The 11,543-nt window shown below is 40.1% G+C and overlaps 1 protein-coding gene across 1 annotated transcript; it reads right to left on the bottom strand.

Moving 5' to 3' along the window:
* Window positions 1-8,964: 8,964 nt before the first annotated feature.
* On the bottom strand, window positions 8,965-11,212 carry CGA (glycoprotein hormones, alpha polypeptide). Its single transcript, XM_015069517.3, has 3 exons — window positions 11,044-11,212; window positions 9,698-9,882; window positions 8,965-9,298 (listed from the first exon to the last, which is right to left on the bottom strand). Exons 1-3 carry the CDS (start codon window positions 11,141-11,143, stop codon window positions 9,221-9,223), a joined length of 363 nt encoding a protein of 120 aa, XP_014925003.1. The 5' UTR covers window positions 11,144-11,212; the 3' UTR covers window positions 8,965-9,220.
* Between the last annotated feature and the right edge of the window lie 331 nt (window positions 11,213-11,543).

Raw genomic sequence — 11,543 nt, 5'->3', positions numbered from 1 at the left:
TAATGTACAGCAGGGCAACGAAGTTAACAATAATAACAATACTGTACTGTGTATTTGAAAGTTGCTAAGAGAGTATACTTTAAAAGTTTTCATCACATGCAAAACATTTAACTCTATGAGGTGATGGATGTTAACTTACAGCAGGCAATCACTTCACAGTAAACATGTATCAAATCATTATGTTGCATACATTAAACTAATTCAATGTTTTATGTCAAATATATCTCAGTAAAAGTGGGGAAAAAACAAATGAATTAAAAAGCATAGTGGTTTTCAACAATATCTCCTGAATAAACTAATTAAGAATTTAATGTTATGAAAAAAAAAAGCCACGATCACTGGTCACAATTTATCTGTTATTTATCTGTACAGTAAACTGGGCTCAGAACTCTCTGAATTCTGGGGCGCCTGGGTGGTTCAGTTGGTTAAGTGCCTGACTCTTGATTTCAGCTAAGGTCATGACATCACAATTCATGAGATCCAGCCCCTTGTCAGATTCTGCACTGACAGAACGGAGCCTGCTTGGGATTTTCTCTCCCTCTCTCTGCCCCTCCCCTACTTGTGCTCACTTGCTCTCTCTCTCTCAAAATACATTTTAAAACTTTAAAAGAAGAACTCTCTGAATCCTTGTTAACAAGTCATTCTCACTATCTTACCCAAATTCAGCTCTCAAATGAGTAAATGAGCCCATAAAGATGAAAAGATATTTAGTGGCCCTTTTTCCAGCCACAGAGAGAAAATGGACTTGGCAGAATGAACATATGAAGGCACTTAACGAATATTTTTATGTTCACTAGTGTAAAACAATAAAGACAGCAAAACAAATGAAGACAATGTTAATGGCATTTCACACATCTTAAATTATCTAATTTAAATTATCTAATTATATAGATTACTATATAATTATTCTATTTCCCATCCTTATCTTGCTAAACATTTTTCAGGATCTCTCCTGAATGTTCAGTAGATGCATTTGTGTATGTTTTGTTATAGATGACAACCAGTCTTTCTTTGTCTTTTTTTTTTTTTAATCTTGTCTTTTATCCTACTGCTTCCTAACCTTTCATGTCAAGCAAGACACACAGAAAAAAAAGTAGGACGAACTAGGGCGTTTTGGAGATGCCCATATAGGGCTTCATTTTTAAAAAGGTCGGGGGGGGGGAGCACCTGGGTGGCTCAGATGGTTAAGCGTCTGACTTCAGCTCAGGTCATGATCTCACGGTCTGTGAGTTCGAGCCCTGCTTCGGGCTCTGTGCTGACAGCTCAGAGCCTGGAGCCTGCTTCGGATTCTGTGTCTCCCTCTCTCTCTGCCCCTCCCCCACTCATGCTCTGTCTCTCTCTCTGTGTCAAAAATAAATAAACATTAAAAAAAATCCTTAAAAAAAAAGGTGGAGGGCATCTGTGTGGTTTAGTTGGTTAAGCATCTGACTCTTGATCTCTGTCAGCTCAGGTCTTGATCTCAGGGTTGTGAGTTCAAGCCCGTATTAGGTTCCATGCAGACTACTTGTAAAAAATAAATTAACTAAATTAAATTAAAACTAAAAGAGGAAATGTGAAATTCATCAAGACTTTTTAATGAAAATCTCTTCAAATTCTTGATAGTCCTCACCAGATAAAAACTTTGTTCATGTAAGGAGTTTCAAAAAATTTTAAGCCATTATTTCACAAACATGCAAAACTTTATAATAATTTAAACTAAATGTAAAGGACCCAATGGCTTTTCCTTTTCTTTCATTGACAATTGTCACATTGAAATTCATGTAATAATGTGAATAGATTTTGAGCTTTAACTTTAGCTCATCAAATATTTCTGAAGAATGTTGAAGCTACAATTTGCTGAGTGCCCATGCATTGAAGCTGTCCCCCTGCAGCTAGCTGAATGTGTCTAAAAGGGCACATGAAGAGGTAAATGAACAGAAGGATCCCATCAACATAAAGACAAATGTACCCAGTCAGCTGGACCCATCCTGCCAGGCCTCCCTGGAAAACACACAGGCTCCCTCCCCAGCCTCACCCACCAACTCTTCCAAAAGCTCAATGTGCCTCTTGTCCACTAGGGCCAGCGGCACCTCTGCTTCTGATTGATGGACTGGAGGAATCCACCACGTACGGGAGCGCCTCTCTTTGGTCAGGCTCAGCTTCATAACGCTGTGGTGAGCACTTGTGTCTTCAGCTTCAGTCACCACTAGGGCGCACCTTCAGAGGTCTCTCTGTCTCAGCAAATGGTGAACACATCCCTGATGTTACGACCGTCTTCCATATTACAGAGTGATACTAGAGACACAGTCACTAGACTAACCATACTTTAATTTAAATAGTTAATAAGTTCTATCCCTATTACCCAAAGTTAAGGCTTTAATTCCTCCCACCATAACTTCAACCTAAGCTTCTGCCAGCAACCTCTTCCACACACACACACACACACACACACACACCACTTCCTCCATGCTCACAAAGCTGCAGTGCATTTGTAGGTCAAGCCCTGGTTTCCTTTCTTCCTCTTCATTCATCCCTCTGAAACTATCCTGGGCAAACCACCACTTCTGCTTTGCCTCCCCGTTCTCCTGTTTCCTCGGCCTAGACCTAATGCTGCCTTTTTCTAATTACTCTGAACGTGAGTTGCAACTGAGAAAAAGGTGTGTGTCAGGAAGTCTGTACATGCTGAAATCCTACTGTCAACTCACTTGAGAATCAATTACTGTTACAGACAATTTACAGATGAATAAGTGACTAGAAGTCAAACACACTTTCTGATCAAGAGCATTTAGAGAAAATTAATACAGCTTTTTGTGCTTTCCCCTTTACTATCCTACTCTTCTGCGACAATTTCATGAATGGAAATGGCCTTAAGACAGCAGAACATCTTCATTGGAAACATTCTTACCAATTTTCAGTTGTGTGCCAAACTTTCTGGTTGCTTCTTCAAAGAGTCCTCCCTGACCCCCATTTTCCTCATTCTCTTCCCAAAGCTTGCAAATCCTTCAGATGAGTGAGCTCTGGAAGTCAGGTTCAGTAGGAAAGTACTTATCAGAGCATGAGCTTCTCTGGGGTTCAGAAGGGAAATTCATTAAAAAAACATCCAACCATCATTTCCTTTTTATGTCTCCCATTTTGAAGTTTGATGCAATAATTAACTTCTCTCTTTGCTTCAAGCAGACTCAGATTTGGCTTCAGTGCTTTACGAAAACAGCATTTAATATTTACAATTCCATATGCTATACAGTTTTGAATAGGAGAATATGGAAATCCTACTTGGGTTTCAGAAGAGAAAATCTCTTTGTGTTTCTCCTAATCCAGTTCAAAAAGAAAGTGTCTGGAGGATATATTGAATGAACCAAAAAGTGTAATAAAGGTAAAACTGAAGTTCAAGCTTCCAGACAAAACATCAATGGACGATTCATAGTTCAGACTTCATTTCTTTTAATACGATGGCTTTTCACCTTGGGCAATCTGCAAGAGAGTTCTATTCAGTACCCAGGGAGAAATAGGTTCTTTGTAGTTAAAGCAAAAACTTCATACCTTGAGAAGAAATTGGAATTCGAAAGAAGCAGCACAAAACTGGACATGGGGAACCCCGTTGGTTCCATACATTCTCAGTCCTGTACAACTAAAGTTCCTTGTGCCTCCATTTATCCAACTGTCAGATAGAGACAGTGCCACCAGCCTTGACCTGCAGTCCACAAGAGGCTGAGTCAGACTCACCGATATTAGACACAGAAATCTCTGAGAAAGTAAAAGTGCTGTACTATTGTCAGGTGGTTTGATGTCGATTAACTTTTTATCAAGTAAGGGGACCTCTCTGGACCTCTTGAGGTTTGTGGTCCTAACCACCTTCGTCATATCAGCTCCATGGTCATTTACACGTGGATTCTTTGGTTTTACCTTCCTATTGGACCAGATTATGAGCAACTCTACTAGTTTCCCTATAGCTAGTAAAAGTGAAACCAAACTATTTGGGGCAATATTTTCTCCAGAAGCCTCCCAGCAGTATGTAGATAATTAGGAATCAACAGTTGGAATCTCAGATGTCAACTAAGATTCTCAGCAATTTAAGACATGATCTCCCATGGTCATATTAGGATAAAGAGATTGTGATCAGGGCTGCCATGTAAGATTGCACAGTATGTATACTACAGAAAGATGCCCAGCCAGGGATTAAGAACTGACTAATACTCACTTTTCTGTGCCCTTTAGTTATGAAGCCATTTACTCAAGGTGCTCTGCCTGCCCAGAGAGGGTGTCTTTGTCCATTTGCACAAAGGCTCCATATAGGCCAGAGGTCTTGGCTTTGGGTGATTACTTAGATTCCGGCAGTGGTGGGGGAAGAGGCGGAGGTATGCAGAGCCATGGCTTTCTCCTCCTGCCCTAGTCCAGGACAGCCACCTCTGAGGCCGCAGACTGCTCCAGCACCTTTTCTTGCCTCTCCGCCTTCCTTCTTACACATTTTTCCTGCCCCGTCTTTTTCTATCCCCTCATTCTTTTTTTTCCTCTTCTCTTCCCCCTGGCTCTTTTCCTTTCATCCTTGCCTGCCCTTTCCTCCCACTCTCAGGGGACAGACTGATGCACAGGAGCCATCCCTGTTCCCTTGACCTCTTCCTTGAGCCCTAAGCATCAGTGACATCGCTGTAATCACTTAGGGGTTTCTGCTCATGGTCAATTCTGGACACAACTACAAAGTGACAGAAGTCTTGCTGCTTTATCCTTTTATCACTCTGCCTGACACCCCTCTCTCCCTGGTGACCAGGGTCCCAGACCCATGCAGACAGACCTAGTGGTCCGTTTGACTTATCTTGTGGTGTTACCTCAGTCCGATGTGTTATCATTTTGTTTGTTTGTTTGCTTGCTTGCTTTTCGGGTTTGTTTTTTGTTTGGGGTGTGTGTGTGTGTTTGGTTTTTTAGAGGCGTTATCATTTCAAAGGAAGGTGCCTGGGATACTGTGTTTTAGTCCAAAAGAGAGAATCTCAAATGGGAGAATTTCAGGCAGCATTCTGGCTGAGATAAATGATTGAGAATTTTTTTGATAGAATAACACCTCAAACACCTCATTCTACCTCTTTCTTTCAGGAATTTTTCAGATAGACTTTAAAAAAATGCCCAGCCTTGGGGCGCCTGGGTGACCCAGTTGGTTGAGCATCCGACTTTGGCTCAGCTCATGATATCACATTTCGCAGGTTCAGGCCCCATATTGGGCTCTGTGCTGACAGCTCAGAGAATGGAGCCTGCTTCAGATTCTGTATCTCTCTCTCTCTCTGCCACTCACCTGCTCACCCTGTCTCTCTCTCTTTCTCAAAAATAAATAAAATATTTTTAAAAAATGTTTAGATGTCCAGCCTCTGCACTTGTCTCTCTTTCTCCTTGCTACTTATATACTTGAGGGTATAATCTTTTCTCTACAGCGCTCATATCAGGGCTTTCAAATTGACTGTCCCACAAGACAACGATCATTTTCTCAGCCAGGCTGGCCCATGTCTATCCTCGGTGGTTCAACATCTCTTCCCCACACCTCTCACACCCTCTTGAACAATCTTAGACACCCCCTGTGCTTTTGGCACCACCGACAACTGATAACCCTCAAGCCTGTACCTCCAGGCTGGAATTCTTTCCTTAGCCTCATATCACTGTACATGATGCTTATCAAACATGCTCACCTGGTACTCCTTAGACACTTCAACTGAGAAGGTTCCAGAGTGAACGTCATCTTCCCACTCTGCTTCCATGCAAACTGTTTCCATTTCCCAGTTATTGACATGATCATCCACCAGCCACCAAAAAACAAAACACAACAAAACAAACAAACAAAAAAACAGGAGCCACACCCACAATTACTTCTTCATTTCCTCCCAATTCCTCCCAAATCTGTCCCTTTCTCTTATCCTCACCCTCACTGCCAGTAGACCAAGACATCTCTTGCCAAGACAACTGAAAGGACCCCAACTTGTGATCCTGTGCCCAGTCTCTCTTTTTCAAATCACCCTTTGCTTGCTGCCAGAATGATTTTTCTAAAGTGTAAAGCTGACCAAATTATGTCTTTAATAGTAGCTTCTCCACTTAAGTATTCCTAAAGCAAGAAAAGTGCAGGAGCTTCCAACAGTCTTCAGAGAGGCAAGATCTGGGATGCTCCACCTTGCTTTTTTAATCCCATTTTTGCAATTTTGCATTCTATTTAAAGTGTATCAGTTTTTGTTTTAAAATTAAAATAACATCTTCCCAAATCTTCAAGCAAAATTGATCCTGTAGAAAAGTGCATGTTTGGGGCTCCTGGGTGGTTCAGTCAGTTAGGCATCAGACTCTTGATTTCAGCTCAGATCATGGTCTCCCAGTTCGTGAGATAGAGCCCCTCATTGGGTTCTGTGCTTACAGCGTGGAGCATGCTTGGGATTCTCTCTCTCTCTCTCTCTCTCTCTCTCCCTCTCTCTGTCCCTTCCCTGCTCCCACATGTGTTCTTTCTCTCAAAGTACATAAACATTAAAAGAAGAAGAAGAAGAAGAAGAAGAAGAAGAAGAAGAAGAAGAAGAAAGATGCATGTTTATTGTGTGGCTTCAGGAAACTTCAGGCCCTCCAGTTTGAGAAGCTAGGATCCCCACTGGAATGCACGTTTCTCTGCATATTATACAAGGAACTTCTTGACAGGTATCTATTTGTCTCTGCAGCTCCAGCCCTCCATCCATCTCCTAGCAATACAGTCACACTGAACTTCTTGCAATTCTGTGATCATCATACTGGTTACCATCTCAGGATGTTTTCCTATGCTCTTTTCCTCAAACTAAGCTGAGCCCCTCTCCCATCTTGCTACTTAGCTTCTAGACCCAACTCAAGTATCACCTGCCCTGGGAAGCTCTCCATGACAAACCCTACCAGGCTGAGTTAACCATCCCTCTTTCTGTGCTACCAAAGTCCACACCTCTCCCATAGCATGTATCTCATTAGTTTATAATTCTTCATTTATGCCTCTCTTCCCCACTGGACTATGGATTGCTTCAGAGCAAGGTCTGTGTCTTATTCATCTTGACCTTCCCAAGACCAGCACCATACCTGGCACATGCTCAGATAAGACATCAGTATGGCCAAGACATTTCATCCTAGTGCTCTCCAGGGTTGATCTGACTTATCTGAATGACCTTGAGGATGTCTCCTTCCCCTCTGTCAATTAGATGATCCCAGATGGACAAGGACACTCTGATCAAGGCTTTCCTCTCCTGCTGAATCCTCCCTTGAGCTCTCAAGACCTGACACATAGTAGATTCTCAATGAATATCTATTAAATGTCTGGATGAACTAATGATCAGCACCACTGTTCTCTCAATCAAGCTGCATTATATTTTCTCAATCTTATCTTTCAAAGAATCCTGTTATCTCCGAATCCCCATGATGTAGCAATGCGCCAGCACTTACTAGACACTAAAAAAAAAAAAGTGTAACAAATGAATGAAAAAATGAAGTAATGTCTTCATCTGTTTTTCTTTAAAAGTATATGCGCTCATTCTCGTTTTTCATCCTGACACCTGGTGCATTTACCAACCTGTTAGGAACTAGCTTTTCACTTAGAAATGGAATCTTGACAAATTGGTGATAACTGAAAAACTTTTTGAAAACCTTATCTGTGACCAGTGTGATTTTTTTTTAAATTTCAGCCTCCTTTAGAAGTAGATTTTTTTTGAGTGGCTTTGATCTCTTCCATAGCTAACATAATTTAATGTATAAAACTATAATCCTCAGAGTAAGGAGTATCTGTTTTTAAAATATAAATTCTCAATAAATGTGGCACTGCTCTTATGCATTTGGATAGAACTACACAAAATTCTACTAAAGTAAAAAGCTTGGCACCCCACCTGGCCCGCAGTGAGTGTTCAGTGAGTATTTCGCTCATCATTTATTCATTCCCACCTAGGCTTGAATGTGGAGTATAAGAGCCAATGCCTCTGCAATATCAGAGCAACGCCCAATTTTAGTTGAGGACAACAATGCCCTTTCCTTAGCCACTATTCGATTATAACCTAGTTGCCAGAGACTAATAAAATGTACTTCTATCTGGCTAGATATAAGCCAAGTGTATAGAAATTTCAGGGTGGGAAGGATTTTTTTTTGTCTTGCTCAAAACTTAGAGCAGTGTTCTCTAATTTTTTTTTATTTTGCACACTTCTACCAGTAAAAAGTACCTGACCACATATCCTCAATATATGCATAATTATTTATTTATAAATTTTATACGTTTATTGTCATACTCACGTATATGTACTTTTACAAAAACTCATCAGAGGGGAATATAATAACGTATAGCAGTAGAAGTTCTTGTTTTCTTTCCTCACTCAAACAAATTGCTTTATAACTAGACCACTGGCTAGGGTGCCGGGGTGGCTCATTAGGTTAAGCAAACTGCCTCCTGATCTAGACTCAGGTCATGGTCTCATGTTCATGGATTCAACCCCTCTTGAGATTCTCTCTCTCCCTCTGTCTCAAAATAAATAAACTTCAGAAAAAATAATAACCAGACCACTGGCTGAAGGATGTACAGCTTGTTCTAGAAGCCTTGGTAGGGGCAAGGTCTTCCAGGGTAAGTTCACTGAGTGCATGGGACCCCCACTCACCCATTGACCCACTCCCTTCAATTAGTCCTATCAGAAGTAACTGACTTTAAACTCTTAAGGGATGCCTGGGTGGCTCAGTCAGTTAAGTGTCAGACTTTAGCTCAGGTCATGATCTCATGGTTCATGAGTTCAAGTCCCGCATTAGGCTCTATGCTGACAACTCAGAGCCTGGAGCCTGCTGCTTTATGAGTTTGAGTCCCACGTTGGGCTCTGTGCTGACAGCGCAGAGCCTGGAGGCTGCTTTGGATTCTGTTTCTCTCCTCTGTCTCTGCTCCTCCTTTGCTCTCTCTCTCTCTCTCTCTCTGCCTCTCTCTCTCTCTCTCTTAAAAATAAACTCTTGAGAAAAAAATTAGAATCCAGACATAGAATGATGATTTGAAAGGCTTTATTTCCAGAGGAACCAGCTTTTTATGGTCACACTAAATGCTGTATTACACTCCAAATGAAAGGAACTACACTTCTGATTATACTGTAGGATAAAGAGACAGGCAACAAAGCCGCAGCGCATCCTTGAAGCATGCCAAAGTCGTTTAGTGAGGGAAAGAGGGCTTTATCTCACAAGGCCATAAACGCTGAAAAAATTAATTTTTCATTCCAGGAAATCAGCCGTCATCAACACGCACTTTGCGAAATATTTAAGATTTGTGATAATAACAAGTACTGCAGTGGCACTCTGTGTGATTCTCCACTTTGGCATTTCCCATTACCGTGGCCTAAAGAGAAAGGGGGAAAAAAGTGGATGGATGGATGGACAAAATTGAAAAACGTTAAATACAATTGTCTGTAGTCATCTGTACTAAATAGATGCTTGCTACATTTGTACATTCTCCATTTCAGCTAATATTTCACTCTAAAACATTGGGTTTGCACTATGTATGCTATACTCTCTTCCAGCCTACCCATTATCACCTCCACAGCTATTCCTTTCATTCTGAATAAATCCAGCCTGTCCCCACAAGGTTATTCTTTTGATTAAAGGGGAGAAGTCCTTGTACAAATGCCCAGCAAAGATGGGTCATTAGACACCTCTGACATTAAACCCCATGGATGTGTTCTGAGGACATTTCTCTGGCTGGACTGTTAGAAAGCTGCTGGGGCCCTTTAATTCTCACCTTGGTAAAGGCTTTGGCCACACAGCATGTGGCTTCTGAGGTGATGTTCTTTGGGACCAACATTGTCTTCTTGGACCTTGCTGGAGTGGGGTATGCTCTGGAGAAGCAGCAGCCCATGCATTGATAAATTGGGGCACCCAACTTGGAGAAGTATTTGTTTTCCTTTAGCTTGCATTCTGGGCACCCTATCACCAAAAAAAAGGCAAAGAGTAGAATAATCCAAGGATGATTCAAAAAGAAACTGAGGAACGCCTGGCTGCATGTGACTCTTGATCTCGGGATCATAAGTCCAAGCTCCACACTGGGCATAGAGTTTACTTAAAAAAAATTTTTTAATAAAATTAAAAAAAAATAAACTGAATTTTTCCTTATTATGAGACAGTAAATATTCTTTTTCTATTGTAAATAAAAGGAAAATAATAAACACCGTTAATCTTCATGCATATAATCTATTTGTATTGATTATAGTTATTTTCATGGGAAACAATTTTTGCAGATATGTGTAGGAGATCTCAAGAGTAGTAGTTTCTCGTATAAATATTTAAAAAAGAGTAGTGGTTCCTCTTTCTTCAACCATGGATTCTCTATCCCAATGCTAATGGCATGCCTATAGGGAGCACAAAATATGACAGATGAAAACACCATGTTCATCTGAAAGGAGAGTTTTGCCCAGAGGCGAAATATTTTCCCCTTTAGAATCTGCTATTGTTTTTCCCCATGGAAACTCCAAATATTGACAGAGAAAAATATGTCAGAATTAAGAAATCTTGTTGAGTGTAGAGAGCTGATATTGGATGGAGTACCCGCACTTGAGAACTGAGATGAAAATATTACCACTTGTCTAAGAAAAACCATAACCAAGAGTAGGTCACAGTTTCTTAGCAGATGGACTTATATCAGCTTCTATATGAGATTTTTCAAACAATACAGCAAAATAAATGTACTGCACAAAATGGTTTTGTTTTTCTCACTTGTTAACTGATGTGAAAATTCATCAACAAAAGTAATGTTGAAATCTTCTCAAATCTGAGAGAACTGTAAAAAAAAAACTGAGCTAACTGAATAAGGAGCATTTTCTGCTTGTAAAACTCAGATAAAAAATAATATGGAATCTGTTTCAGAAGACAATGTATATGCTGCTATTTAAATGGACATGTTAGATAAACTTCACTATAGATTTTCTGAAACTAACTTCACGTTTACAATCTAAAAGTGCCTAGGTATGTATCCAGCAGCAAAGATTTATCACATTTAAAAAGGAAGTAGAAATGTAATTAATGGAGTTATTGACATATATCTAGAAATGTGCATTTTCCCTATTGCTGAAAATCTGTTTGGTCACATACCCTGCATTGTAAACTCTCCATCAGGAAAAGAATGGAGAATATGCAGAAACACAGAGAGTATGGCCAGAATGACAGCTGCATATTTTCTGTAGTAATCCATGGCCCTCCTGTAAAACAGAAGAGGAAGAAAAAAGTTACTCTAAAATTGGCTTACCAGTGATTACAACAACTAGTAGTTTCAGCATTACTACTAATAATAGTCATCGGTGTCTTGACCCCTCTTCTTACAACTCCCAAGACACTCTGGAGCCAGGTAAAGAAGAAAAAAAATTTCTTAAGGAAGAAACTAAGGCATCTAATCTTTCCATTTCTCATATAAACAAATAGAATTGGACTTGATGCCAATAAAAAAAATTCTCTTTTTAAATATATCATTCTGTCAAGCCTCAGTGTCATTATTTGTAAGACATGAAACTTAAACTAGATAATATCTAAGAATACAGACAGAGGAATAATAGATGATAGATAGATAGATAAGCTCATATAAAATAAATAAGCTT

Source organism: Acinonyx jubatus, chromosome B2, assembly GCF_027475565.1.
Source record: "Acinonyx jubatus isolate Ajub_Pintada_27869175 chromosome B2, VMU_Ajub_asm_v1.0, whole genome shotgun sequence".
Lineage (NCBI taxonomy): Eukaryota > Metazoa > Chordata > Mammalia > Carnivora > Felidae > Acinonyx > Acinonyx jubatus.
This window is presented reverse-complemented; position numbering and strand designations above follow the sequence as displayed.

Coding starts and splice junctions, on each gene's coding strand:
- CGA (XM_015069517.3), bottom strand. CDS start 11,143: ATGGATTACTACAGAAAATATGCAGCTGTCATTCTGGCCATACTCTCT. Junction 9,883..11,043: donor TGGAGAGTTTACAATGCAGG/GTATGTGACCAA, acceptor TTTTGGTGATAG/GGTGCCCAGAATGCAAGCTA. Junction 9,299..9,697: donor TGGCCAAAGCCTTTACCAAG/GTGAGAATTAAA, acceptor CTTTCTCTTTAG/GCCACGGTAATGGGAAATGC.